Raw genomic sequence first — 27939 nt, forward strand, 5'->3', positions numbered from 1 at the left:
CCAAAACTCCTGTAGACGTTTTTGTAATGGCCATCCTATTTATATATGTAAGGTTCCTCCTTTACCGTCTAATACACAAGAAGATAAATCATCACTAATAAATAAGGCCATTCACTGGATACGACATACCAGACAATGCAGTTCCATCATCCTTTCAGATATAATATCGGCCGAACGTTTTACTGAAAAGGCAGGCCACTGGTACTTCATAAAGTTAATGCTATCTAGCCCAAGTTTGGTAAAGGGTCTGTTAACTAAGGAAGCCCGAAATCCCATGTGAAACGGTTCAAATATCTGTCTTAGGAGCAGTTGGCCAGTGAACAGTCCCTTATTGAAGAGAACTCCTTCCATCGAGAATATTAGGACCCTGAATGAGTGATCTGGGTTTTCAGTTCTTCAAGAAGAGATGCCCGTTATGGTCCATAACCAGGAATACGATTGTTTGTCTGAGAGGTCAAATCTACACGAGATAGATCAAATAGACATTGCTTTGGACATGGATTGACTGTCTCCTCCTACAGCTTCCCAGGACAATATTGTATCCCCCTCTAAGGTTATCTTACAGTTACCTGTAGATTTAGATTCAGAACCTTTTTCTCCGAAGAGTCTGGCCCCATTGATTGACGTTAATATGGTAAATTCAAAACCTATGGAGAGCCACAAAAGAATGTCCACTCTTGAGTTCCCCCAGAAGGGTCCCAGGGATCTCGAGAATTCAATTTCGGAGTTTATAACATGGAATGTGGCCGTAACAAATTAGATGATGTTGATTGGGGGGAGCACATAGATAAATGTAATATTTGTCTATTCCAGCAAACTTGAGACAGCGCAAATGTTTATAGACGGGGTACATTTATTTTTGTAAAGAAGCTAGGCCGTCACCCGCTGGCAGAGCAGCGGGGGCCTTATCACCTGGATAAGAACTTCTGAGGTGGGCAAAATTAAGGAAGTCCATGTGGACTCGGCTGATATATTGGCCCTATCTATACAGTTAAAGCAAGGCTTATCGTTGCTGTGCGTTAATGTTAATAGACCAGACCAACCTAACCAAATGTCCAAAACTATTCAGATGCTGAATGCCCTTGTGCTGGATTCCCTTTCGACACATTTTATTATTATAGCAGGTGATTTTAATGTGTCCCTTGAGCCCAATTCTGCCTTTTCTGAGATTACCCAGCTAGAAGATTCAATATGGATTTTCCTCCTTACTTGTCCCAGAAACAACAGCCTAAATCTAGCATCAGGGCTCTTATGATAACTCATGGTTTTCACCCAGGAAATGGGCGTTTCCCTTCGGATAAGCCTGAGAAACCCACGTTTTTTTAGAGGGTCTTATAGTAGTATCCTTGACCTTTTACTTATTGATATAAGAATATGGTATATTATCAAAGATATTAAGGTCGGCAACCAATATATTAGCGATCATGCCCCTCTTTTAGTAACATATGATAGGCAGCTTTCTGTAAAGATAGGTGTACAACTTAATCTTGAAGTCTCCCCTTCCTAGAAGTGTCTTCCAATAAGCGTGCCATGAAATGGGATCTCTTTAGAAATTCTCATAAATTATGGGACAAACTGTCTGTTCTAGTTTCAACCCATCAGCTATCTGATGGTTCCTGTTCATATACCCCAAATGAGGTAATGGCCCTGCATGCAGTCCTTTTTCTGCCCTGAAAGAGCTATCTTTAGATCTGTCAGGGAGAATAAATGTCCAGGAGCAGGACCACACTATAGGTGGTTTGGTAAGGTATGCAAAGAGGCTAATAGTAGTCTTATAAGAGAAATAAAATGAAAAGATAAAGCCAAGATAACCTGCGCAAGACGTGAGTATGCAACTGCACTCAAGACTAGCAAAAATCACTGGGAAGAAATATCATGGAAGGATCTATTGCTGGCTGCCTCAGACAAAGACTCAAAACGTTTTTGGTCCTTGGTGGCCAGAAATGGACAAAACGAGAATCTTAGACCTGACTGCCATATCCCCCCTGATAATTGGATTAGCCGTTTTACTGAGTTGTATAGCTATGAGCCTGTTCTTGCTATTACTAATGATAATGAGTCAACAAATGTGTCGTCCCCTGCAGTTAGATTCACACCCTTCTCTTTAAAGGAAACTGAGATTGCTATTAGGGCCCAAAAATCAGGTAAGGTGACTGGGTTGGATGGTATACCCGCGGAAATGTACAAATCAGATCTTGATTATTGGGGTCCTTATGTTAATAGGGTGTCAGATGCTGCTCTGGCGAGTGGCATTTACCCCAGGACCTGGAAGGGAGCAATTGTTGTAACCAATCATAAAAAAAGGAGAGAGGGGTGTCTGGGGAATTATAGACCAATTAGTCTTTTGAACAACCTACAAAAATATTTTTGCTATCAGGTATTGAGTAGGCTTAAGGAATGGAGTGATGAAAACCAAGCACTCAGCCACTTACATGCAGGCTTTAGGCAGAAAATAAGCACAGTCGACCAGGTCTTTTGTTTCCTTACGATCAAGGGAAGATGGTGGACCTGGACGCTGGGAAACTTTTTGTCGCTTTAGTAGATCTTAAGTCTGCTTTGATTTGGCCCCACGATGTAAACTGTGGGAAGTTATGAGCAAAGTTGGAGTCCCGGTCCCCTATTAAATCTAATTATAGATTTGTATTCTGAGAGTTATGCTAGAATTCGATGGGGGACAATAGGGGAATTAACAAATGAGATCCCAAAACGTAGAGGGGTGAGACAGGGGTGTGTGTTGGCCCCTTCACTCTTCCTACTGTTCATTAAAGCTTGTATTCCTCAGTTAATGGACTGTGTCAGTGACACACCCAAAATAGGTGGGGCGAGGACCCCTTGTTTGTTGTTTGCAGATGATACTTTGTTACTATCACAAACTGCTACTGGACTTACCTGCTTGAGAAGTTCACAGGGATTTGTAAAGACCATTGATTGGAAATTAACACTTCCAAAACCAAGTACATGGTATTTGGTGATACAAAACATAAAGTGAGGAAACAGATATCTTTGGATGGGGAAGTTTTAGAAACAGTAATTGACTTTGACTATTTGGGAATTAGAATGGAGGACTCACACACATGGCAGTCTCATTTATCAAAGTCCTTTCTGAGCCTAAAACAAAAGTCTGGGGGTATTTTGAGATATGCTGCTAGATATCCCAGGTTTGCAATCACTCCTGCAATGGAAATATATAAAGCCCGAGTGAGAGGTGGGGTATTATACAGTGCAGAGTTATGGGGACACTGTAATTTGAACGACTTAGAAAGAGCCGAAAATGTCTTCATAAAAGCTGTATTAAAAGTACCCGCAAGTTCCCCGACTTTGCCTATTAGGATGGATCTAAATCTTCACTCTATTTCGCATATAACTGCCATAGGGCTGTTAATGTACTGTATAAGGATCTGGTCTTTGGACATCTTTAGCCCTGATGAGCACGCATGCTACACAAAATGTTAGGTGGTGCAACTATGTTGAAAAGACCTTCAAAGCTATGCAAGTTGCAAAAGATGCGTACTGGTTAAATGTACAAGTAGAAAAGTTAGCAGAGGTGCCTTCGTTTAGTATGACAAATAGTTTTCTCTCACTCAAATGTCATTATGAATTTGAGTGTTATATGGACTTGATTTTATCTCCCTTAGCACTCGCACTTTACATTAGATTTAGATTAGGATCATTACCGCTATGCACTTTAACTTGCAGATGGACTAAATCTGATAGTTACTCTGATTTATGTCCAATGGGATGTGGAGTTGCCGAATGCACGGCCCATGTCTTATTTCATTGCCCCGCCTCCTCTAAGCAGAGGGCACATTTGATTTTACCACTCTGCAGATCCGTGGGTTTTAGGAATGGGCTATTAGCCCTTAGGATTTGCAAAACAACCCCTCATGGGAATGTGGCATGCTAAGACAGGAGTCATTTCAATGGGGGTTGTGCGCACAACCCCCATTTGCCCTACTCTGGTGCTGCCTGGTTTGAGTAATTTTTTTTTTACTCTGACAGGCCCACAGCACTGACTAACGTCAATCCTTAAATAAGGCACCTGCATGGCACGTAGGAATGGGGTTAGCCGGTGGTAATTTTTTTTATGCAAACTAGCGCCAGTTTGCGTCAAAATTTATAAATATGGGCCAAAGTGTTTTAGCAGTCACAGACCCTCAGATTTGGTCAATCTGTGGTTTTGTGACCACTAAACCACTTTTTCAAATGTACTGCTCCCAATTACCAAACAACAAAGAAGTGATGTTTGGATAAGGTGTGTTTAGAACCCCTCTTCCAAATATCAATTCTTTATGGCAAATATCTAAGTTTTGCAACCAAAATCCTGTCCTAGAACTTTAATATTTTACCATGAACTCAAAAAGGAGGTGATAACCCATACACAAATGAGAATTGGTCATGAATGCTGACCAAAACATTTCTAGGAGTATTGTTACACCTGTGAGCCTTAGGGTGGTCTTCCCTCAAACTTTTTGCCCCTTTGCCTCACATTTTTGCTGTATCATTTTCTTCGCCTAAGGACTCTGAGCACTTTACCACTGCTGACCAGTGGTAAAGTGCAAATTATTATCCCCTAAAGATGGTAACATTGGTGTATCCACAATTGGCATATTTAATTTGCTTGTAAGTCCCTGGTAAAGTGGTATACCATATACCCAGGGCCAGTAAAATAAATGCTACTAGTAAGCCTGAAGCACTGATTGTGCCACCAACTTAAGTGGCTTTCTAAACATATCTCAGGCGTGCCACTGCAAAGCCTGTGTGTGCAGTTTCAATGCCACTTCGACTTGACATTTAAAACCCCTTCCAAGCATTAAACTCTCCTTTTATTATATATGTCACCCCTATGGTAGGCCCTCAGTAGACCATAAGGCAGGGTACTGTGTAAGTAAAAGGCAAAGCATGTACTTTTAAGTTTTATGTGTCCTGCTAGTGAAAAACTCCCAAAGTCATTTTAACTGCTGTGAGGCCTACTTCTCCCATAGGCCAGCACTGGCAATTCCTTAATATACTTTTAAGACAGAGGTTTTCAAACTGTAGATTGCCCCCCTCCCCCCTAACAGTGGGCCGTGGATGTGTTCCTAGGGGGCGTGCAAATGGCTCTGCAATTACATGTAAATGAAGATAGCCTGGAAGTGTGAAAGACATGCAGTTATAGGCTGTCTTCATTTACACACAGCAGCTAAAGTGCATAAAACAGTGTGAGAACAATCTCTGAGTGGCATGGGGCAGGGTCAGTAAATCTGAAGAGAGTGTCAAAGGCATGGGTAAAAAGAAGAAACAAATCTGCATTTTATTGATTTTTGTTCACTTTTGAGTAACTGGATATAAAAACATGCACACACCTCCAGTGTAAAATAAATGCGCGCTACACTAATCAAAGGGAAATATATTGTTTCACCTTATGAAACCTCAGTTTGCTAATGTGATAACTGCAGGAGTTTTTGTGTGTGACCAGAGAGTAACAGAATTAAATCCTGATTGGTGCAGTGAGGAATAGTTAATTGTTTATCATGCTACAAGGTCCCAGTCAGTGACAGAAAGCAGAGTGAATGCCGTTATTTCAAAATTGTATTACACTATATAAAACAGGTTGTTACAAAGTACTGTTTAAGATAAAATAGGGGCTTTAAAAATATACATTTTAGTGATGAGCTTCAGATTATGCCTAGTATAAATATATTTATATGTGCCCATTAAAACGATGCACTCCTTTTAAAGGACACATATTACCTCTCAGAAAGAATTAATATTTGTCACCATGAAGCTAGAGCCATGAGTTACTCCATTAATTAAAACCTACAGTAGCTTTAAAGCAGCCTTTATATATGATTAGTAACCATTGCACACTTATGTTTCTTTCAAGTAGCGGGCACCTTGGTGAGAAAGCATGTTTCTTCTTTAGTTCTTTACTATCTGCTTCACAGCACAGGAGCCGCGTCGCCCCCACCCTCTCTTAATGGTCACTGGACCCCAATTATGTCAGTCTTACTAAGAAAAAGAACATGGGGTGCATTTTCCTTGCTAGCATTAGGGCACAGATCACCATAGTTGCACACACAACCGGATCCCAACAACTAAGGGGGGTGGGGCGGGGGCTAAATGTTCTTTTTTTGTTGTTGTTTTTTACACAAAGGGGCAGAAAGCCTGCTTTAGGCATGTGGCCTAGATGCAATGGCCCTGTTGAGTGGGCAGAGTAGACACCCTGCTTTACATAGTTGTAGGTGTCATTGGTGCTGCAGCTGCATTAGAGGCCCAGGGCATTCTTCCTGCACTAGTGTTTCTTTGAGCCTTGGAGCAATGACCCAAGGGAGGGGAAATATGATGCAGATGAGTCAACTTTATTTGGGCATAAGGGAGATGAAAGAGAGAGAGATGATGGGAAATGGAAGGGAGAGGGATGGTGTGAGATGGGAGCCTATGTTGTTAACAAAGATCAGAGACAAGAACAAGGCTGTGGCTATCATTAGTGAAATAGGTGCCGACAAACCAACTGTATCACAATTATGAACGTTTTACAGTACAAAGGTGGGCATGGGGTTTCATTTTCCTTGCTAGCATTAGGGCAGATGAAGCCCTTGGTGCAAAAGAAGGCATGCAGCATACAGTAGCTCATTTTGTTTTCAGAAAGATACCAGACTTGTTGGGATTGAATTGATGGTCAGAAATGTTGGGGAAGGAGCAAAAGTAGAGGAGACAGCCTGCTTCTGTGGGCTAAGTAAACATTAGTGCAGCAGGTGGAGTTGCATTGGAGACTACAGAACCCCAATTATGGGGACTAGTGTTTTGGTCAATTCTGTTCTTGATTGTAGATTATGAGCTACAGAAAAGCACCCGAGAAATGATCTGTTGGTCTCATGATTCCCCCCGTGATTATCCATCCCCCTCCCCAAATCCTTCCCATATAGTTTTGGAGGGAAACCCAACTTCAAAACATTTTGCTTAGGGGGGCTCAGAGCAAAAACACTTGAAGACCTCTGTTTTAAGCTGTGATTCCTGATCAGCAAGCAGTAGCTGTATCATGTTTCATATCATTTGAATTCTAATGATAAATCCTCTTTACTAGTAAAGTCGGATTTAACATTTCTACTTTAGAAATGCCACTTTTAGAAAGAAGGCATTTTTCTGCTCTTATAGCTGTGTGTGCAAGCGCCCTGTCTCCAATACACGTCTGGGTTGGGGGACTGCTACACTTTGTGAATTCCCTCTAGTCAGCCACAAACACAGGAAGGTTAGGTGTGTCTGAGCACTCATCTGCATTCATCTGCATTCTGATGGCTCTTCCTGGGCAGGAAGGGTGGAGGGGAGCTGACACTTACATCTGAATAGGGAGTGCCTGTCCCCACACAAAGGGCTGATAAGCCCCTACTGATATTCTGAAGCCAGGGCTGAGGAAGAAAGACCTCTCTGCACTTCAAAGACTCTTCTTTGAAGTCAACTCCACTTCAAAGGCACATTTGGGTATGAGAACTAGGCCTCTGAACCTACAAGGGCACTTCACTTGGACCTGTGAAGAACTCTGCCAGGACTAAGGACTGCTGTGCTACAAAGAGTGCCACTTTGCTTGAATGCTTTCCAAGGAGGACTGCTCTCTGCTTTGATGAGTTACCCTGCTGTCTGCTGATCACTGCCCTGCTGAAGAAGGACTGGACATCTCTAACCTGAACCCAGAGTGTCACCAAAGGCTTGTTGACTTGCCCCTTGCTCTCCTGCAGTCTTAGAGGCATCAAAGACTGCCCGCAACCAGTATCTTGACTCTGTCTGCTGTGATTCCTTTTCTCCCAAGTGGTGCCAATCCAGTCCTGGGCCCTTGGAAGTGAGTATCTATGCTGCAACCCACGAAAATTAATGATTCAATGATGCTACGCAGATTGGAACTGGCTCATTTCCTTCCAACACTGACACTTTGCTGCTACTGCCCAAATCGCGTACACTACATTGCCGACTGAGCGATGAATCAACTCAGGATTCCAACGCTTCTTCAACCCTGCACAGCTAGGCCCTAATGCATCACTTCATCCCAGCAGTTCCACAATGATGCATTGCCTCGACGCCTATTACTGCCTGATCTTTGATGCAGCATCAGCGCTGAACAGCTCAGATCTGACGCATCGCCTACATCTCTTCGATCAACAGGACACATCTCTGCTCCATGCATGGAGCCCTCGACATCAACACTTCTTACATCCAAAGCACTTTTTCAGCAGACCCTGAGTGGATTCTGTAGACAGCCTGCACTCCATCGCGGAGGCCTGAACTTTAGATTTACCCCGGTGAAGCGTGACCTCAAATAACCATTTAGCGCTATTGAATTCTAAGCACTATTTTTGGTTTATTTTTAAAAATTAATTTCTCGACTTCTACTGATTAGATTGTTATCGTCTTGGTCTTGTTTTACTCATAAATAAATGTATAATCCATTCCTCTAACCATGTGTGGAGTAATTTTTGTGGTGTTTTCACTGTGTAACTTTGTGTGCGTATTTCACAAATACTTTACCCATTGCCTCTTTAGACAAGCCTGACTGCTCTGTGCCAAGCTACCAGAGGGTGGACACAGGTTATCTCTGAGTGTGTATCTAGCTTATCCTGACTAGACATGGTGGTTCCTGCTTGAAAAGGGTGGATACTCTGACAACCAGAAGTCCCAGTTCTAACAAGAACACTTATAGCCTCTTTTATAAACAAGTTTCCGACTAGCTGCTGCCACTTTCCCTGCCAGCATGTGGGAACAGTTCTGAAGAAATCTTTACAGACTAGGGCCATAATTTAAGCCAAAGTGGCGCAACGTGGTGATGTGTCAAAAATAGCAGCACCGCGCCACTTTTTAAATGCAGGGATGCGCCAAATTTACATGAATACGGCGCAGCCCTGCATATCCCCCTGTGCTGATGCTAAATTAGGCTGCCTGCGCCTTCGCAGGCATCCTTGCATCATAGTTCAAAGGTGCCTGCATTCAGGTGATAGATTGTTTATGTGCAGGAAGGTGCCCCTTCCTGCACGTAAACAATTTATTTTGGCAATTTAGCACGTATATGCGTCATTTCGGAATGATTTGTTTATGTGCAGGAAGGGAGACCTTCCTGCACATAAACAATCATCCATGGCATTTAGCTTCTTCTATGTGTGCTGCAAAATGCAGCACACATCAAAAAAGTAAAAAACGAGGAGGAATAAAAGCATTTCTCCTCGTTTTGCCATGCTAACACCACCTCAGGGGTGACGTTAGTTTTGGTGCTGCCTCAGGTTTATGACAACTCATGATGAAGCATCAAAAGCAATGGGTGTTGAGGTGGAACCCCCCCACTGCAACACCCATTGCACGCCCCTCTAATGCAGAAAACTTTGTCGAAGAGGCCCATATTTAGAAGGAGGCGTAGCGCCACAAAAGTGGCCTTACACCTCCTTGTAAATATAGAGCAGTGGTTAGCGCCACCGGAGCGTCATGAAAACTGATACTCCGGTGGCACTGTGGGCTGTTAAATCTGGCCCTAAGTTACCTCCTGGTGCTGTGCTGGATTTCCAACCAAAAATATGTATATTTCAAATTATTACAATTATTTTCATTCTATTCTTTCTTCATATAGGAGGTTCCACAAACATGATCGGTAAATTGAAAAGTGCGTCTGCCTAGATTACAATCAAAGTTGAGCCCTGGAATCTGTGAATGAGGCGGATCGAACTATTGAATAAGGAATCTGGGTAGTAAAAGCAGAGGCTGTACAATAAAGGGGAGTGAAAAGATTTTATTTTCAGTGATTATGACTGGTGCTATGACTCTACATTCTTCACTTCCACTTGATGGATACCTGAACAGCAGAAGTGCTGTGGTGCTGTGGGTAGAGAACAAGAGCCACAGAGTCAGAAAGATGGTCGGTATCAGCAGGCCATTGATGTTGTCTTTTTTGTGCTCTTTGTAGATAACATTGATGGATAAGAAATCCATGCAGTCCCCTAGGACAAAACTGAAAGAACGTTTTTTGGGAATGGGACACCACATCCTCAGGGATGTCCAATTGATTGAAATTATAGGAAGGCTTTATGTAAGACTGCAGCCATGTATTAAAAAAATACAAGTCATGGAAAGTGCTCAAACTTTTTTTAAACTTGAAACAGGGCGGCTTGTGAATCAGGGTCTTAATCAGCCAATTAGCCAGGATTTGATGTCCATGAATTTCATGAATTATTGGTGGTGTAGGATCCTAGTAAATAGTCTGTGAGTTGAATTTAATTTCATGAAGAACTGATTTACAATCGTCCACTACAGCAACCACAAGGAACTTTCTGTGGGTGTCCTAAAAAGGAGGTGAATATTTCAGCTGCATTGATTTATAGGCAAAACCAATAACTGTACAGGGGGTTCAAGATGTAAGCACGTATTGCTTTTTCTTTCCTTCTGTCATTCATCTTTTCCCTGCTTGGATTCCATACTGGGGTGAGATTTTACTGGTTGTTACCAGTCTCCTAATCTTGGGTCTAAATGTTCCCATATGGAGAAGCCAGAGTATTGTGCGGATGAGGGAATGATTGTGCATACATGGCAACATTTGGAAATACAAAATTCAATAGTTATTTTTATATAACATTTCATACCACCATTTTGGTATTTCTAAAAGCTGTAATTCTTTTTAAGAAACATATTGGTGCTTCATACAGATGAATGAAAAGTTGTGTTGGGCATGTTCAGATTTGTATTAGCTCAGCTAGTTAGGCAACCTACCCTTAACCTGTTGTACTTGACAGCTTTATGGTTCTAATCTATTTCTAAAGAGACTATGTAGCCTCCACCCCATCCCATTGTAATTTCTGTAGCCAAACAAAAATAGAAAATCTTGCCAGTTACAAAAAAGTGAAAATATTGCTTAGTGCTGTGACAGAGTTTGTAATGGAATTCATTCTTTAAAGGGCGACAGAAACAAGGACAGCAATGGTAAAGTGATCTTAGAATCTATGAGATCTATGATCAAATCCACCAAAGACTGGCACAGTCATTCGGTCCCCTCTTTATGATTCCAGTTTTTAGGGAAGGTTCTCTTCTTCACAACTAGGTGGCAATATTACTAGTTACTAAATTTCAGATAAAAGGAGACAGTGGTACATGCTAGCAAAACATATTTATTGGCCACTCTTAATCACACTTTAAAAATAGTTCCTTGCATGATATATCTACAGGTATGGGCATGGGAAGATGCTGAATTCCACAAGCTTCTACCCTGTCTGGGACAACCATGTAAACTGTGCTCAATTTGTAAACATATGATTGCCAGGGTCTTATGTATTCCCCTGCATCGGGCATCACTTACAGTTCCTGCCACTGCTGTCAAATGGCAGTGCCAGCATTACCTACTAACCAACACACTGAAAAAATTGTGATATTGTGGAATACTGCAGGTCACCCCAATATGTAGGGATGCCCTGGAAGTCTGAGATTTAGGCCCATATTTATACTTTTTGACGCAAAACTGCGCTAACGCAGTTTTGCGCCAAAAACATTAGCGCCGGCTAACGCCATTCTGAAGCGCCATGCGGGCGCCGTATTTATTGAATGGCGTTAGCCGGCGTTAGCCGACCGGCGCTGCCAGGTGTGCGTGAAAGAAAACCGACGTACACCAGGCAGCGCTGGCGTAGGGAAAAATGGCGTTTGGGCGTCCCAAAATGGGGCAAGTCAGGCTGAGGCAAAAAAACTGTCTTAACCTGATTTGCGCCATTTTTTTTGGGCGCCCAGACAGAGTCATGCCCCCTTGCCCAATGGCCATGCCCAGGTGACTTCTGTCCCCTGGGCATGGTCATTGGGCATAGTGGCATGTAGGGGGGCACAAATCAGGCCCCCCTTTGCCACAAAAAAAGATTTGAAAAATACTTACCACAACTTACCTTTTCTTCCCTGGGATGGGTCCCTCCATCCTTGGGTGTCCTCCTGGGGTGGGCAAGGGTGGCAGGGGGGGTCCCTGGGGGCAGGGGAGGGCACCTCTGGGCTCATTCTGAGCTCACAGGTCCCTTAATGCCTGCCCTGACCCAGGTGTTAAAAAGAGGCGCAAATGCGGGGTTTTTTGCCCCGCCCACTCCCGGGCGTGATTTTTGCCCGGGAGTATAAATACCACGCACATGCCTGGGAGTAATTTTTTGAGACGGGAACGCCTACCTTGCATCTCATTAACGCAAGTAAGGTGTCCACGCTAAAAAATGACGCTAACTCCATGAACTTTGGCGCTAGACGCGTCTAACGCCAAAGTATAAATATGGAGTTAGTTTTGCGTCGAATTTGCGTCGAAAAAAACGACGCAAATTTGGCGCAAACGGAGTATAAATATGCCCCTTATTATTTTTTAATGCACTGAATTTCCAAACACCAGTGCTGAAGTCAAACCATAGACTGAGATTGCCACCATAAGGTGTCCAAACATGTGCCAGTGTTTACAAATAAGTGCAAGTACAAAGCACCTGCAAACACCTGCACAAAAGAAGCACTGCATGTAAACCATGGCTTTCCTGAACATGAAAATGTATTAAATGTCTGCCAAGTATTGAGAGACGTTTCCCAGCATGGCAGGTATATTAATCATATTATTTCTGAAGAAGATTCCACATTGTGGTGGGTTTTCTTTGGAAGTTATGTAAGTGCCTGTTGGAAATGGCCCTTTATGCAGGGTCATCCCCAAACGTTTTGCCTTCCTCCTTCTCTTTTTCTGACCCTGGTTTTGTTGGTTTTAGGACTCTGTGCCTTACAGTAGACTCTAGTTAGCTCCAAGGGCAGGGTGCAGTGTATTTAAAAAGTTGGACCTGTACTTTTAAGTTTCTCATGTCCAGAAAGTGAAAAAGTCTTACATTTGATTTTCATTTTTGCAAGACCTATCTCTTCCATAGGATAACATTGGGATCACCTTAAAACATCTTTAAAGTATAATTTCCAATTGGGAAAAGATAGAAATATGGGGCCTGATTCACAGAGGTAAACTTGGAAGTTTGGTTTAAACTTAGACCAAAAGTGTGTGTTTCCGACTTTCGGAATTCACAAAGGGCATTTATGAGTACTATCTTTAGGTCTGCACTTGGGGCAGAGCTCCGCCTGAGTGCGGTCTTACAGATAGTACTAGTAAATGCCCTCTGTGAATTCCCAAAGTTGTAAACATAGACATTTGGTCTAATTTTAGACCAAATGTCTAAGTTTACCTTTGTTAATCGGGCCCATGGTATTTGGTGTCCCTGCACTCACAATTTAAAATCACAACTTATATTGAAGTCGGATTTTAATTGTAGGTCTGAAAATGCCACTTTTAGAAACTTGGCATTTCTTTTTACTTTATTCACTCTGTGTCTCTGCATGTCTCTGATAACATGGTCGGATGACAGATGGGCTTTCTGCATTCCCTCCTAACAGCCACACACAGATGGAGTTTAGGTGTGACTTGATGGGCCTTAATGAGTCTTAATGGGCCATTAACTGGCTTGATGGTCAGCAGAGTTTAGCACTGCCTCCCCTTCACCTGAATAGACTTGTACTAACAGGGGGAGGGGAGGCAGGGCATCTATACATTTCAAAAGAAGGCCTGGAACTTTCTCCGACCTTCCAGAACCATGGCAGCAAAGTATAAATCCTGTAATCCAAACTCCACCAAATCAGATCTCTACTGGAAACAAGTACACTCTGCCAGGAACAAGGACTGCTGGGCTGCCAGGAGTGACTGCCACTCTGCAACTGCATTGCTGTGTTGCCCTACTGCAGCTGTGTGCTGTGCTGTAGGATGGACTGTCACTTTGCTGTTTGCTCTGCTGTTTTGCCCTGCTACCTGCTGCTTCTGCCCTTCAGTGACAGGGACTGGCCGTGCTCTCTACATCCCTGAATTCAAAAGTCTCTAAGGTCTTGCTGGCTTGCCCCCTGTTCTTTTTCAGGCTCAGGGACATCAAGGACTGCTTGCAACCCTCATGGAGCTGCTGGGCTCTGCCATCAGTGCGTCCTACCCTTGCCTGAGTTGCCCCCTCCAGTCCTGGGACTCAGAAGTGGTTTCTGCAGCTACAAACTTCAAAAAGCAATGCATCGCCCCGAGTGCAGCAGAAATATTGATGCATTGTGTCCTCGCCGTAGACACATTTCCCCAAAAAAGGGTACTGTTGAGCAGACCCTGCGGGTGTTCTGTAGCCGGCCTACCCTCCATCACGGTTGGCCTTGATTTTGGATTTTCACCAGTCCCTTGCGACCTCAAGTAACATTTTGACTGCTCTAGACTTCTAAGAACTGTTTTCACATGTAATCTTTAAAAAACTCATAGCTCGACTTCTTTTGATTGGATTTTTTCTCTTTGGTCTTGTTTTACTCAGATAAATATTCTGTACTTTTCTAACCTGGTGTTGAGTCTTTCTGTGGTGTCTTTCACTATGTTACTATAAATACATTGTTAGAAATGGGGTCTTTGGACAGGGGGTAACCTGACTGCCAACCTATCAAGGACCCTCACTTTAGTCAGGGTAAATCACCCACAATCCAAATTATCCTGTGCCCACCCTCTGGTAGCTTGGCACTGAGCAGTCAGGCTTAACTTAGAAGGCAATGTGTTAAGTATTTGTGCAATAAATCATACAATACCACCATATAACACCACAAAAATACATCACACATTGTTTAGAAAAATATATAATATTTATCTGGATAAATGCAGGTCAAAACAATCGAAGATGCAATAAGTAAATGTAGAGATATCACTGAAAAGTGATATAAATGCGGTCATTCTGTCCGCGGCAGGCGGCGGTCGCCGCCCGCCATGCGGTTACCGCCGAATGACCGCCCCGCGGTCAAAAGTCCGCGGCGGCCATTCCAACTTTCCCGCTGGGCCGGCGGGCGACCGCCAAAAGGCCGCCCGCCGGCCCAGCGGGAAAGCCCCTGCAACAAGGAAGCCGGCTCCGGATGGAGCCGGCGGAGTTGCAGGGGTGCGACGGGTGCAGTGGCACCCGTCGCGATTTTCACTGTCTGCAAAGCAGACAGTGAAAATCTGTATGGGGCACAGTTAGGGGGCCCCTGCACTGCCCATGCCAGTGGCATGGGCAGTGCAGGGGCCCCCAGGGGCCCCACGACACCCGTTCCCGCCATCCGGGTTCTGGCGGTGAAAACCGCCAGAAACAGGCTGGCGGGAAGGGGGTCGGAATCCCCATGACGGCGCTGCAAGCAGCGCCGCCATGGAGGATTCCCTGGGCCAGGGGAAAACCGGCGGAAAACCGCCGGTTCCCCTTTTCTGACCGTGGCTTTACCGCCGTGGTCAGAATAGCCCAGGAAGCACCGCCAGCCTGTTGGCGGTGCTTCCGCTGCCCTTCGCCCTGGCGGTCAGAGACCGCCAGGGTTGGAATGAGGGCCAAAGTGTCTTAAGTCATTTTAAAGCAAACGAAGTCTCTTTCAAGCACAAAGTACCTGGTTTGCATAAAAAATCTCCGCAAAAGGGCAGCAGAGGAGGAGAAGCATGGAAACAAAGGGGTGTGCGTCAATTTCTCAGGCTGCACACGGCAATGCGTTGTTTAGTTTCTACGCGGGGATGACTGTGTGTCGATTTCCGGCGCTTGGTCGTGGATCCTCTTAGGGTTGCAAGGCTTTCAGACGGCCCGGGGACTGTGCGTGGATTTCCTGCGCTGGCAGGACAAAGTCACAGGTGCTGTGTCGATCCAGTGGGCGTTGTGTTGAATTTTCTACTGCATGGCAGTTTCCTCTCTGGAAGTCGGGCTACGTCATTCTGGCACGGCTGTGATCGATCCAGTGGGCCGTGCGTCGAATTTCCGGTTGCTATGCTGGCACTGCATCGATCTTCTCGTTGCGAAGTAAGGCTGCGCCATTCCGATTCGGCGTGTGGTGAAATTTTAACTGTGGTGCAGGCTGTGCATCGTTTCTGGCAGGCTATGCTTCGAATTTCGCCACACAAGGAGTCCATCTTGAAGAGATGAAGTCTTCTTGGTCCTGAGACTTCAGGGAACAGGAGGCAAGCTCTATCCAAGCCCTTGGAGAGCACTTCTTCACCTCAGCCAGAGAGCAGCAAGGCAGCAGGGCAACAGCAAGGCAGCAGTCCTTCACAGACAGCAGTCAGGTAAGTCCTTTGGGCAGCCAGGCAGTTCTTCTTGGCAGGATGCAGGTTCTGGTTACAAGTTTCTTCTCCAGGAAGTGTCTGAGTTGGTAGGGGCAGAGGCCCTTTTTATATACCCAAATGTGCTTTTGAAGTGGGGGAGACTTCAAAGAGTGTCTTAGAAGTCACCAGGTCCCCTTTCAGTTCAATCCTGTCTGCCAGGGTCCCAGTAGGGGGTGTGGCAGTCCGTTGTGTGAGAGTAGGCCCTCCACACTCCCAGCCCAGGAAGACCCATTCAAAATGCAGATGTATGCAGGTGAGGCTGAGTAACCTGTGTTTGGGGTGTGTCTGAGTGAATGCACAAGAAGCTGTCAACTAAACCCAGCCAGACGTGAACTGTAAGGCACAGAAAGATGTAAGTGCAGAGAAATGCTCACTTTCTAAAAGTGGCATTTCTAAAATAGTTATATTAAATCCAACTTCACCAGTCAGCATGATTTTATATCACCATTCTGGCCACACTAAATATGACCTTCCTACTCCTTTCAAATCAGCAGCTGCCACTCAAACAATGTATGAAGGCAGCCCCAATGTTAGCCTATGAAGGGAGCAGGCCTCGCAGCAGTGTAAAAACGAATTTAGGAGTTTTACACTTCCAGGACATGTAAACTACATAGGTACATGTCCTGCCTTTTGCCTACACAGCACCCTGCCCTATGGGTTACCTAGGGCATACCTTAGGGGTGGCTTATATGTAGAAAAAGGGGAGGTTTAGGCTTAGCAAGCACTTTTTAAATGCCAAGTCGAATTGGCAGTGAAAATGCACACACAGGCCTTGCAATGGCAGGCCTGAGACAATGTTCAGGGGCTACTGAAGTGGGTGGCACAATCAGTGCTGTAGGTCCATTAGTAGCATTTAATCTACAGGCCCTGGACACACATAGTGCACTCTACTAGGGATTTATAAGTAAATTAAATAGTTCAATTGGGTATGATCCAAAGTTACCATGTTTAAAGGGAGAGAGCATATGCACTTTAGCACTGGTTAGCAGTGGTAAAGTGCGCAGAGTCTTAAAACCAGCAAAAACAGTATCTAAAAAGTGGAGGGAGGCAGGCAAAAGTTAGGGGTGACCACCCTAAGGCTGTCAGGTCTAACATAAGTGTTGCACAAATACATTACACATTGCCTCTTAAGTTAAGCCTGACTGTTCTGTGCCAAGCTTCCAGGGGGGGAGCAAAGGTTAAATTAGGGAGTGTAACTTACTTACCCTGACTAGGATTGTGGTCCGTACTTGGATAGGGTGCATACCTCTGCCAACTAGAGACCCAATTTCTAACTGTGCCCAAATATCCACCACACCACCACTGAATGGCAGATAATAAGTCACTGTTTTTGCCCCACAAAGCAGCTCCTGACATGAAGGTCAGAGCCGGTTCTCAGAAAAAAATGCCAACCTGTAGGCCACCTCCACATTTGTTGGGCCAGCCTTTGCTGGTGTGGCAGAGGAGGTGCCTTCATTTCCAGGTTGTACTGCTTCATTTCAGGGAAACTCCAAATGAGACCCTTATTTATTGAATATCTGAGCCCTGCCGAGGAGTACTGACCCACTCTAAGTAAGTCGGTCCTCCAAAGATGAGATGAAACTATCCCAGTAAACGTATTTTATGCAGATAAGTGCCAGTACTCTCCAATACTATTTTGGCAGCAATGTGAATACCAGCCCTTTGCAAATACCTAGCCTGGTTGAATGGTGTTGGTAAACATTAATAATATGGCAGCGGTGCCTAGACTTATGCTGCTGATGAGCACATCATGTCACTGCTGTATATCACCATGACTTATCATCATAACTTCTAGACCTAGCACCAGAGCATGTTCCTCACAATTACCCCAATTTCTTTGCCCCCAAACAGGTGAGTGACCTCAGAACTTTTTCTAATTATTTCCAGCAAGGTGCTTGCTTTTAGATACAATAAATATTCTGTGGTTTTTCATTTTAGTTATGTACTACAAATGAAATTCACATTTTCTGAGCACAGCATCATTAAGTGAAGCAACGTCAGAGGTGAGAGTGACATTTCTGGTTGTAAACTGAGGACACAGTGATCAAGGGCACAGATAAGCACGTGGCATGCCTTAGAAACGGAAGTAACTGAACACTGCTGAACAACACGACCTTTGCATTATCTGTACACCCTGTTTGTTCTCCTGTTGGGTTCTACAATGTAGAAGTGAGAGCTTAGCAGAAATCACAAATAGGTTCAGACACCCCCGAAAAGGTATCCCTCTTTCTCAGATCGCTACCAAACAAGGATCACAATCATTGCTTGCTAGTATCTGGGGGGTAATTTTTGGAGTTAAGTAAACGAATAATTGTGCAAGAACATACAGAATATTTTGCAATAATTTCATACCTTGCAAGTAGAGGCTCTGCCTCATTCTGGTTTTTAGCGAACATTTGTAACAGGAGCCAGAAGAGATGCTCATATGAAAGCCATGAAGATGTAAATGTTCCCTGGACCACTGGACATAAGAACACAATTAAATTGCCTTTGAGGCCTTCAGGTGGGATGGGAATTGCCAAATCTGGACTTGCTTCTACTTTACGTCAGACATTTCCAATCTTAGATAAGGCCAGAAACACATGTAAACATATTGAAACTAGGCAAAAAAAATATACTTGATTATGATAAGGATCATCTTGCTGCACTGCACTGCAGGACAGGGAAAGGGTAGGAATCCACCTTACGTACAAGAATATGGAGCATTCCTGCCTTTTCCCCTGCACTGGTCCCCTTCTGGCTGCCTAGCTCCAATGCAGGCACCCTTGCACTCATAGTGCAAGGGTGCCTCCGTTGCAAGCAGGATTGTTTTTGTGCAAGAAAGGGCACCTTCCTTCACAAAAACAATCCTCAGAAGCTTTTTCCTTTTTATGTGTACTGCAAAATGCAGCAAACATAGAGGAAAAAATGAGTATGAAATAAAGCTATTTCTTCTTGTTACGCCTCTCCTGGGGAGGCATCTTTTTGGCACATTCCGAGGTTTAGCTGTTTTTTTAAATCTGGGAATGCATCAAAATCCATGGATGTTGCATGGGAACACCCATGGAAATGTCTCCCAGGTGCAGAGTAATGCAACACAGGGATTTGTGCTGCATTACATTACTCGAGATTTATGAAGCCACAGAGGGCCAGACTAGATGGCCTTGCATGGCATCATAAATCTCATTTTTCATTTGCACCACATTCATGGTGCAAGAGTGACACAAAGGTGGTCATAAATATGGCCCCCAAGGTTTTGTGATAATCCAATGGCAGTGCATGATGCTGCCAAATTTGGTGCAGCATCGCGCACCGTCATTTTACATTAAATCTGGCCCTTAGTATGTTTAGCCTTCACTTAATGTTACCAAATCCATGAAAATCCATCAAGAGTGGCCCTAGTTAAAAAGGGACGGCAAAAATTTGCTTATTTACTGACAACATTGCCACTATGTGACAAATGTGAAAAAAAATTGGCGCAAATATGAAGGACTGTTTTTTTGTTTCCATTTCAAACCTTGTGAAAGTCTACCACGGTGGGGGGAGGGGGGAGTTAAAGTGGCAGTAATAACATTTTCATGTGCTTTAAATTTTACTGTTGTTTGATGAATCCACGTCTGATGTAGCAGGCAATTAGCCAGTTACACCCAGTAAATCTATTTCAGGTTATTCGCAGAGCCACTGTGGGAGTTCAAAGTAGAGAGGGGGAGGGATCAAAACATTTTTTAATTACTAATACCTTTACCAATGTTTGATTGACCTGCACGAAATATGGCAGCAAATTAGGAAGTTTAGGCTATTATTGCTTTATTCAGTTTCATGCAGGTACATCAAACGGGGTAAACTTCAAGGGGAGTGGGTTTGATGAAAGGTTTATTTGCTAATAAATGTGGCACATTTTGATGAATTAGCATAAAATCTGGCAGATATTTATCAGGAGTAGCTTTCTGTCGGTTACACCAATTTTTTAACAAATCGTAAAAGGGGCAGGGACAAAGACATAAAGATGGGTCAACACAAATTTCTACCATAAACGGTTTCGTTTGGTGAATCTACATGAAATGTGGCAGTTAACAAATTAAGGGCCTGATTACAACTTTGGAGCAAGGTGTTAATCCGTCCCAAATGTGATGGATACACCACCAGCCGTATTACGAGTCCATTATATCCTATGGAACTCGTAATACGGCTGGTGGTATATCCGTGACATTTGGGACGGATTAACACCTCCTCCAAAGTTGTAATCAGGCCCAAAGTCAAGTACAAGCCCAGGCAAGAAGTGCAACCAACCCCCAATGCACCCTGCTGCAGGGAGTTGTACTTAGGGGCTCACCAAAGACCGTGTGCACTGGAAACAAAACAACATGAAATTGACTGAAAAACTGAAGAAAAAAACACAGTTAAAAGTCAGTGATGGTTTAACAAGCGCAAATAAAAAAATAAAATAAAAAAAACTGAAATCCAGTTGTGAATTTCAAGACTTTTCCAGTTTTGCTGAATCAAACCAAGCCTATAAATGTGTGTGTGGATTGATATAGATATCTATATTTCCAACAATAATTGCAATGTATTGATTCTGAATGTAAATGTTTAAAAAATAATGCCTTGGTTACCTGGATGATGATACAATGCACCACTAAAATTCACGAGAGATAACTCCACAAGTAAATAGCCATAAAAATTATGAATCTACTCTTAAATGCCTCTGCCCTAATAATCAGGAACTCATTGTTTATATGCCATATAAAAAAGCTACACAAATAAGAGTGGCAAAACCAAATTATTCAAGGTTTCCAATTTTTTAACAAAAAATACTCGCCCATATTTACCAAAAATTCACGCAACGAAGCAAGCCACATTGCTGTGCTGTGTGAAAGGAAGAGGACAGGGAAAGCACCATATTTAACTTTATACGGTGCATTCCTGTCCTTTCCCAGACCTGGTGCACTTTTGGCTGCCTAGCGCCAATGCACACATCCTTGCGTGACACAAAAATGTAATAAATGTGCCTCACTATTTGAAAGAACAAGGCAAAGTGCTTCAAGGCACCGAAAGCACTTTATAACAAACTAACTCTGTATGCACAGTCGCTGCAATAAAGATGCAGAAATAGTGCGCACTATCAGAGACGTTCACTTTGATTGTTCTGCGGTTGCGCACGTGTACCTGATCAACCGGAACCTCTACTTGTGTTTCTTCATCTTCCTGAACTTCAGTGGCTCCCCATGTTTCAGATCTCTTTTCGCCGGCCTTGAAAATGCTGTCATCTGCAAATAGAATTAGGTCCGATTAACACAAAGAACGCTCCTGACACCATGTGGTAGAATTTAAAAAGTGCAGTTCAGTTATCAGAGGGGAGAGCCATTTGTTTCCTATACTTTGTATTAGAATGCCATCTTTCAAGGGTATTTTACAATTTCCTAAGACCTAAAAAACATCTGTAGCCATATGACACGCATGTCAATCGGATAAGTATTTGTTAAAGAGGTGTCTCTGCGTATCCCTTGCACGTCTCTATTCACGCTTCTTAGCAATATTCGGACACACGACAGAGTGGATAGTGTCCACACTTTGGTTACAGGACGACTCCTTTCCAACCTATCCTGCCTCAGAATATTCGGATCCTCCTTCTTGTTCGCTCCAAATTAAGGTAATATGGGAGACTTCCCCCTGGTCTACCTTAGGAAGCAATCTGATTTTTTTGTCAGCCTCTGCGTTTTTGAAATCTGGTCTAATGTTTCCTACTGCGGCAGGGAGTAAGCACTGTTGAGAAATTGGCGGGGACAAATGTATTATATCAGAGCCGTGGAGGGTGTGGGTGCAGTGAAGTTGGGGCAAGAAGACAATGAAGGTGGGTAACAGTAGCATGGCGTAGAATAGCTGTGTACAATTCTCTATTGTGAAAGGATGGTTGACTGAAATGGGTATTTTTAGGTCTTGCCTACCCAGCACATGCGCTGTGCTGCGAGATGTGTTGTTGACAATTTAGTGGGCTTACAACCCACCCACAGCACACCATTAGTTGTACGCTACTCTACATCGCTCTACTCTATGCTACGCCTCACTACTCTATGCCACACCACTTTATGCCACTCCACTCTACTCTACGTCATTGCACTCTACGCCACTTTACTGTAAACCACTCCATTCTATTCTATGCCACTCCACTCTACGGCACTCCACCCTACGTCACTCCACTTGAATGCCATTCCTCTCCACCCCTCTCTTTTCTCTGTCACTCAACTCTATGTCATTACATTTTACTTCTCACCACTCAATTCCTCACCATACCTCCCTATGGCACTTTATGCCACTCCACTTTACACCACTCTACTTTACACCACTTTACTCTATGCCACTATACTCTACACTACACCACTCAATTCTACTCCACTCTATACGACTCCACTTTACACCACTCTACTCTACACCACTCCACACCACTCCATGCCACTCCACCATATGCCACTCTACTCCACGCCACGCCACTCTCTGCCACTCTAATCAACATCACTCTATGACACTCCGCTCTATGCCTATGTACTCTATGTCACTCCAGTCCACTCTAAGCCACTCTACTCCACTCTATTCCAGCTTACTTCACTCTAGTCCACGCAAAACTGTGCCACTCTACTCTATGCCATTCAATTCTATGCCGCTCCACTACACAAAATGCTACTTTACAGCACACAATGCCACTCAACTATACGCCACCGTACTCCTCGGCACAACATGTCACTCTACTCTACACCAGTCCACACAGTGCCACTGTATGGCACTCTATGCCACTTCACTCTGCCACTCTACTTTAAGCCACTCTATGCCACTCCATTCTACACTACTCTACTCTACACCACTCAACACCACCTTGAGCCACTCCACTGTAGGCCAATCTACGGCACTTTATTCCACACCACTCTACTCCACACCACTCTACTCCACTCCACTCCACACCACTCTACTCCACACCACTCTATGCCACCCCACTTTACTCTTTGCCACTCCACTATATGCCACGTCACTCTACTCATGCCACTACACTCCATGCCACTCTACTCCACTCCAACCCACTCTATGTCACTCTACTTTACACTCCACTGTATACCAATCTACTCTACTCCTTTCTACTCTACACTACTCTGTGACACTCCACTCCACTTCAGTCTGTCACTCTACACCATTTCACTCTACACCAGTCCACTCTACACTACTCCACTCTATGCCACTCCACTCTATGCCCCTGCACTCTGTCACACTACCCCATGACACTGCACTCTTTAGCACTCTATGCCAATCTACTCTATTCTGCTCTACCGTGCCACTCTACTCCACTCCACTCTATGCCACTCTACTCTATGAGACTCTCCATACCCCACTCCACATTATGCCAGTCCGCTCTATTCCACTCTACTCTACGCCACTTTACCCTATGCTACTCTACTCTACACCACTCCACTGTACTCTATGCCACTGCACTCCACTCTATGCTACTCTATTCCACTTCACTTTACACCACTCTACTCTACTTTCCTCTACAACAATCTCCTTTGTGCCACTCTACTCTCTATCACATCACCAACGTTTAGTCATGCTGAACAACAGCCACACTGTTGTACAACATTGCAAAAAGACATTTGCAAAGCAGTTGTTCTCACATAGGGGAGACCTATTGGCTTTGCCAGTGCTTGTTTTAAAGAGCACCACAGCAGCAAATCGCAGCATGTTCATCAAATGCAGATCAACACCAGTGGTCATTCCCAAACGGTGGTTGCCTTGTTGCAGTACAAGTGACCTCAAGGTACATCTGAACTATATTTTCTGCAAAGAGTAGGAAATTAGTTATTTATCTGTAACAATATTTCTCCAGCATTGGTATTCCCCATATATTCACATGCTTTAATCATTCAATGTTGGCAGGCTGGATTCCCCAGTAATCTTATATAAAAGTAAACAGTATGAAAATGCCCATAGGAATCAACATAAGTGTTTGTTTAGTAGCACATCCTCCTCATTTGAAGCAAATTAAACTTCAGCCAATGAGCTGGAAGTGCTGGCTCTATTACTCCCCCTAGAGGTCACCTTAGCTCAGACCATCGTGTGCAAGGGAGTCTACAGGCAGAACTCTGATTTAACCTTTCAGTGACGTTATACTGTTGCTTTTTAGGTCTGCCCTCAGACTGAACCAGACCTATTTTTACCTTGCAACTTATTTTAATATTCTTTAAGGGACATTTTCTATGACTGGGCCAGGGACATCGTTTTAGCAACTGTCACCATGACTAATAGCTAGAAGAAATCTCTTTTTAAGGCCTTCACTACATGTGGCTGGAAAAGCTCTATTCTGATGACCCTCATGACAAATGTCTTCATTGCCTTTGTCGTAAACACACGCCTTCACACTGTGACATTTATAATACATTTCCTCAAAAAACACTGAAAGACACAGAGAGGAGATTAGCCCTTTATTTGTTGGGCAAATCAGAAGTACCCTCTTTCTAGGTCAGATCCCCTCATCAGGGGATGATTCTGTGAAAAGTGCTCCTCCAAGCACATCTACGAAGTGCTGAGAAAAAAAGGAAATGTGAGTTTCCCTCAACTTGATCTAGGACCTAAAATGCCAACTACCCTCTCATCACATAAAGGCACTGAAGTTTCCCCAGAGAAATACTCAGATCATCATGAACGCAAGTCTTTGCAAAAATACAAACTCTCAGACCCTTGAAACTGATTTTCTGTCTCCCCCAGTGATTTTATCGTCATCTACAGTGAAGAGAGATCCACTGCTGACAACATTACCACTGTCACCTGTCATCCACGATGAAGATGCCGATGACATCATCGACATCAGTGTCAACCTCATCGACTTTAACAACATCGTCCATGTCCAGATCATTTTCAACAGCACCAGCTTCAACGGTGAGGACACAATTTAGACGGTTGAGCCATTGCAGATGACGACAGATCTCTCAACGTCAAGAGCACTGTCAATGACATCTTCTACAAAATTACCAAGGATGTTCCAGTTATCAACGTTAACTCTGTCGACAATGACCCAGATGTTGATCTGGGACAAAATATCTTTATTTCCAGAATTTGAAGCCGCCATAATCTAGGTGACCTACATCGGTTCAGGAACTGTAATAACAAACATTAATATGCACAGTAACCTTGTGATATGTTATGATCTTGAGAAACAAGTCACTATTGAACAGCAGCATGTTTGACTACACTTTTACATCCCCCTCTCTTCTTCCTTCACTCTCTCTGTCATTCACTTTTTGCTTTCTTCTTCAATCTCTCTTTCTATTTTAATTTGACATGCTAATGCTATCTCCCTAGCTAAGTATTTCTACCATGGATGGTTCATAATACTATGGTGGATTCCTTTCAATCTGTGATTTTAAATAATCAAATAGCATAGAACTATACCATATTGTTGCTGCTTTTTATGCTTAAACAAAATACACTTGTGTGCATAATCATCATAAGCTAAATGTAGGTGTTGACATTTTTCTACCACCAGCCTACTATTATTCCAAATTACATTGGAGTATGAACCTTTCAAGTTGTCTGGACTGTAACATCATAGAGACTTTGACAGTTCTGTTTCTTCTTGAATTTCTGTTTACGTCAATCTTAAATAAAAATATGGAAATTAAAAAAAAAAGAAAATATAACCCAATAACACATTTTCACTTGGAGCAGTTGTTTAATTTACAAACCACCTTACTGACATATCATGTCTAAGGCGGGCTGTTCCTTCGCTCTTTGATAAGATTCATTACAGACAGGCACTGCTTCCTTTTTAGGGTCGAGTGCGCAAGTGCTCTAACCTGCTGTAATCTCTCTGTGGGCTTTTAATCACGCCCATCGCATGCCCATCAGTTTAGTTGGTTGTGGGCTCGCCTTTTAAAAATCGTTTGATTTCATTTGTGAAAGGCACTCAAATGTCATGCCTTTTCCGGTGTTTAGCCCTCCTTGAGCGCACCGGCCAACTACTGAAAGCATGCGAGGCTCCATGTTTTCTGCATGGTTTCTGGACTACTTTTCTTTTTATTTGTTATGCAGCATGATCTCCCTGGGCAGCAGTCAAGTGCTTTGCATGACATAGACCCTGTTACATTGATAATTGCACTTTTGCCGATATGTTTGACTGAGAGCGAACCTCTGTTTCCTGTTGTGTGTCTCCTTCAAGCTCATGGTGGCCATCAGCTCGCTTATTTAAAACTGTATTACTTTTCATTTTCATTTTATGTGTCAATAAAAGTCCAGTTAGGACTTTACAACACTAATAACTCAAAACCCTACTATTCCAAACCAACTTTCTGGATCTGTCTAGGAGCTTCCTGGATGGGCCCCCCTAGGCTCTTGCTCTGCATTTAGACCGTTTTCTGGGTTGGCAGCTCTCTGGGATTCTTTGCGTTCCAATATTTACTTCCACAACTGATTATTCTGTTGCTTCTGGCTGTGCACTTCTATCCTTTCAATCCAATCCCATGCAACCTGCATAGATTCAAAGACATAGGTTTTGGTTGGGAATAGAAGCAGGTATTTGATTGTCGAAATCTCATCCTTGTCTTCATTTATACATATGTTTCCTTTCTTTGTTAGTGCTCAATGTGTTTGCTACATTACAAAAAGGTGATTTTTTTTCTCTGGCAATTATTCCAAACAACCATATTTCAAGTGGTGAGCGCCCTCATTTCTAAACCTCAGTTAACTACCCCTCACTTCCAAATCTACCTCTTCTCGCTCTCAGCAGCAGTGTTACTGAAGATCAGCCTCTACACCGCATCAAGCATCCCTCACTGGTAAGAGGTTAGATTCTAACACTCAGGCCCGTATTTATACTTTTTGACGCTAAACTGCACTAACGCAGTTTAGCGTCAAAAAGTTTAGCGCCGGCTAACGCCATTCTGAAGCGCCATGCGGGCGCCGTATTTATTGAATGGCGTTAGCCGGCGCTAGCAGACCGGCGCTGCCTGGTGTGCGTGGAAAAAAACCACGTACACCAGGCAGCGCCGGCGTTGGGAAAAATGGCGTTAGGGCGTCTTAAAATGGGGCAAGTCAGGTTGAGGCAAAAAAATCGCCTCCACCCGATTTGCGCCATTTTTAACGACGCCCAGACGCCATTTACATGACTCCTGTCTTAGTAAAGACAGGAGTCATGCCCCCTTGCCCAATGGCCATGCCCAGGGGACTTATGTCCCCTGGGCATGGTCATTGGGCATTGTGGCATGTAGGGGGGCACAAATCAGGCCCCCCTATGCCCAAAAAAATAATAAAAAATAAAAAAATTATACTTACCTGAACTTACCTGAATGTCCCTGGGATGGGTCCCTCCATCCTTGGGTGTCCTCCTGGGGTGGGCAAGGGTGGCAGGGGGGGTCCCTGGGGGCATGGGAGGGCAGCTGTGGGCTCATTTTGAGCCCACAGGTCCCTTAACGCCTGCCCTGACCCAGGCGTTAAAAAGAGGCGCAAATGCGGGGTTTTTTGCCCCGCCCACTCCCGGGCGTGATTTTTGCCCGGGAGTATAAATACGACGCATTTGCGTCGCAGTCATTTTTTTAGACGGGAAACGGAGTATAAATATGCCCCTCAGTCTTTGTCTCTTCCTGGCTTGATATAGTAGACATCTTTGTTTCCAAAGTGCATGCCTGTCTCAGTTTTAACACCTGCATTTGCACTAACCTCTTCCTGAGCAAATGCTTTTTCCACGTTTGCCGCCTCTTTACCAACTATTTGAAGAGTATTGCAATTGCCACTTGTGGTATTGCCACTGAGGAGCTATTTTAAAAGTGCATGTTTGTGTTGACTATGTTGAAGGGTTTCTTTTCCAATTATGCTTATAATTTCTAACACCC

At 43.8% G+C, this 27939-nt stretch overlaps 1 protein-coding gene across 2 annotated transcripts in view; it reads right to left on the reverse strand.

The window, feature by feature from the left end:
• The window catches only part of DCDC2 (doublecortin domain containing 2), a 461910-nt gene that overhangs the window by 85185 nt on the left and 348786 nt on the right, over positions 1-27939 (reverse strand). For both annotated transcript variants that reach the window (XM_069218772.1, XM_069218774.1), the window contains one exon: positions 21242-21342. In XM_069218772.1, the coding sequence (XP_069074873.1) occupies positions 21242-21342 (101 nt within the window). The remainder of the gene's footprint in view (positions 1-21241; positions 21343-27939) is intronic.

Source organism: Pleurodeles waltl, chromosome 2_1 (assembly GCF_031143425.1).
Source record: "Pleurodeles waltl isolate 20211129_DDA chromosome 2_1, aPleWal1.hap1.20221129, whole genome shotgun sequence".
Taxonomy (NCBI): domain Eukaryota; kingdom Metazoa; phylum Chordata; class Amphibia; order Caudata; family Salamandridae; genus Pleurodeles; species Pleurodeles waltl.